This window comes from Octopus bimaculoides, chromosome 5 (genome assembly GCF_001194135.2).
Source record: "Octopus bimaculoides isolate UCB-OBI-ISO-001 chromosome 5, ASM119413v2, whole genome shotgun sequence".
NCBI lineage: Eukaryota > Metazoa > Mollusca > Cephalopoda > Octopoda > Octopodidae > Octopus > Octopus bimaculoides.
In genome coordinates this window covers 7794876-7798266 of record NC_068985.1, presented here as the reverse complement: position 1 = coordinate 7798266, position 3391 = coordinate 7794876, and the positions used below count along the sequence as shown (strand labels likewise).

Sequence of the window (3391 nt, the reverse complement as noted above, 5' to 3'; positions counted from 1 at the left end):
GCCAGCTCGCCACCTTAAATTGTTTCAAAGTTTTGCACAAGGCCAGTAATTTCGGGGGAGGAGTTAAATCGGTTACAACGACCCCACTGTTCAACTGGTACTTATTTTATCGACACCGAAAGGATGAAAGGCAAAGTCGACCGCGGCGGCATTTGAACTAAGAACATGAAGACGGACGAAATGTCGCTGAGCATTTTGCGGTAACGATTCCGTCAGTTCAACCCATTAATCCATTGATCGATAGTAATAATCCTTTCTGCTATAAGTACAAAGCCTGAAATTTTGGAAAAGAAGTTAGTTGATTAGATAGTCCCCTGTGCTCAACTGGTACTTATTTCATCGACCAACAGTAATAACCATATGTAATAAGGAGTATGTATTTATGATGATAGATTTTGCACGACGACAAACTATCGGACAACCTCACTATATGCCGCAACCGATGTTTTGTCACCCCCATACCGCTGTCAGCTCTCCGTGCGTACGTACACACAAAACGCACTTAACGTTTAAATTAAACTAGCTCAGTCAGCCGACACTAACTTGAAAAATAACGGCAGTAGCAGTAGACTGTCTGACAGACACACAGGAACCTAACGAAGAATAATAACTTCCAATAACGATAAGAGCAACAATATTTCAGTACCACTACCGTCACCACCATCAGCATCAACAACGGCAAGACTATCATCATTGTAATCGTCATCGTCATCATCACCATGTACAACATTAAAAACAACAGTAACAGCAGCAGCAGGGCTAATGAAGAAGAACAACGATGTCCAGTTTTTAAGAGTGGAATCAGACCAAGTGTATATTATTGTTTGAATGCGTGTGTGCGCGAATGTATGTGTTTGTGTGTTACTGTTGTTTAATCACAGATCAGTTCTGACTTGATCGTGTAAGGCCTACCATCAGAATTATTCGTTACAACCGTGGTCATCTCTTCGCTTCGTTCCAGTCAAATCTTTGTGTCACTCTCAAAACACATCACCAAATGTACTTCAACTTCATCCAAACTGGAAGTATTTGGTGGTTTTTGAGGGGGATTTTTGGCAGCTATAGCTAGCCAGCCGGTCGGGCGACTGCTATTAGTGGAAGGTAAGTAGCTAAGTTATTTTAATACTACCTACTTAACTTGAGACGAACAACAGGGGTGTAAATTTTTCGTCGCAAACCCACCGAACAGAACAGTAAACAAAGTTGAATAATTTACCGAGGAGTATAGAAGATGAAAATAAATAGATAAATAAATAACAACGGAAACGAAAAAAGAAAAGAAAACAAAAGACAAAAGCGAAAGAAAAAAGAACAAGAACAAACAAAACGAAGAAAAGTGGGGGAAAATATGGAGAAAGAACAATATTTGCTTTATTTCTGATATACGGATAATCTTTATTTACAGTTTGGTGACATCTTTCTAGTTTAGTTTTCTAGTTTTCCCATCTCAAAAAAAAAAACAAAAACGAAAATAATTCAAATAATTTATTTCCATAAAAACATATAAAGCTATCTATCTATCTATCTATCTATCTATCTATCTATCTATCTATCTATCTATCTATCTATCTATCTATCTGTCTGTCTGTCTATCTATCTATCTGTCTGTCTGTCTGTCTGTCTATCAATCTATCTGTCTGTTATACATTCCCACCTTTAGCCTGTCTTTATATCTCCGCCTCTCCGTCATAGAGCTAGCCGTAAAATTTTCCTCCAACTCCCTATCTTTCTCTCTGTTTATTTGACTCCTCCCTCATTTCCACTCTTCTGTCTGTCTATCTATCTGTTTGTCTGTTTGTCTGTCTACCTATCTAATATTATATCTTGAACCAAGTCAAAATTGCACGAGTATAACATTCAGTCTACGAGCAATTATCGTCCTCAGGTATGTATCTATGGTGTCTGACTGTCTGCATGTGTGAACGTGTGAGAGTGGTTCTGCTAGATAAGATGAATAGCTGTCAGGAGGAGAGAAGATAATAATGCTGTTTGAGGCTGGTTGGCATTGGCCGGAGCCGAATCCTTTTAACAGATCGTTCGTCCAGAGAGTTGGGGAAAGAAAAGGAAGACGAAAATCAGATATTGTTTCTACTTTGCTTTACCCATCACCTCCTCAGTTATGTTTCATGGCTTATTTTGTTTCCGGTTTCAAACACTTATCACTTTCACGTTACAAGAACGCAGGGTGTTGTTGTGTACATTTTTACGGTTGCCGTCAGCAATACAACAGAACTTCTCCCCAACCTGGAAACTCAGGAGAAAATCAACACCAAGACAGTTTTGCTACTGTTTCTACAGGAGGCCGCCAATTATCGTTAGACAGCGGCTGCCTCACAGCACAATATCTAATGTACCCACCTCGATTTGTAATACTGGTAGTGCTGATTGCTATGACAGCTTGCAGTAGTATGGCCATGCCAGTACAGGTTGTTGCAGCTTGGTCGACGACGAGAAATTATTCAACGTATCGTAACAACAACACGTCCCGCAGCATCTCGCAAACTTACACCCCAGTTGAAGCATCATCACTTTTGTCGCGTCACTTGAAATCCAATCGTTTTGTGTCCGTGTCAAATTCAAATTCACTTTGGTCATCACTGCTAAATAGAGACACAGTAAGAAGCTCTTCATTTCACCACTGGACAATTGCTAAGGACGCTCTATATGGTAACCAGGGGGTAGATGAAGGAAATAATCACCATGTTACTTACAGGGACAAAGATTTATCGGAGAACGTAGACGAGACACACGTTCGTAAACGTCGATCATTGACACCAGATATATCAAAATCAAACATGGATGCACTCGAACGTTTGTCACGTGTGTTCGGTATTCGGCGACTTCCGTCACCGGACAAAGTGTCACCGCACATGATCGCTCCTGAATACATGACTCAACTTTATCAAAGCATTACAGACAGCGGAGGCCTGACAAAGGCTAATAGTCCTTACAATGCGGATATTATACGTAGCTTCCCAGACAGAGGTAAGTGTCAATAACTTTCTTATAAACAAATATACAACGTTATTTTTCATGGTCTTTCATGTACACACACACACTCACACACACACACACACACACACACACACACACGCACACACACACACACACACACACACACATGCACATGCACGTACATACATGTATATGTAATGATACATACATACATACATTCATACATACATACATACATACATACATACATACATACATTCATACATACATACATATATACATATATACATATATATATATATGTATATATATGTATATATATGTATATATATATATATATATATGTATATATATATATATATGTATACATATATGTATATATATACATATATATATATATGTATGTATGTATGTATGTATGTATGTATGTATGTAT

General features: G+C 38.5%; 1 protein-coding gene across 1 annotated transcript in view; it reads left to right on the top strand.

Moving 5' to 3' along the window:
- Window positions 1-250: 250 nt before the first annotated feature.
- The window catches only part of LOC106868706 (bone morphogenetic protein 7), a 155193-nt gene continuing 152052 nt past the window's right edge, over window positions 251-3391 (top strand). The window contains exon 1 of the mRNA XM_014914093.2: window positions 251-2985. Within this exon, the coding sequence (XP_014769579.1) occupies window positions 1983-2985 (1003 nt within the window). The 5' untranslated portion in view covers window positions 251-1982. The remainder of the gene's footprint in view (window positions 2986-3391) is intronic.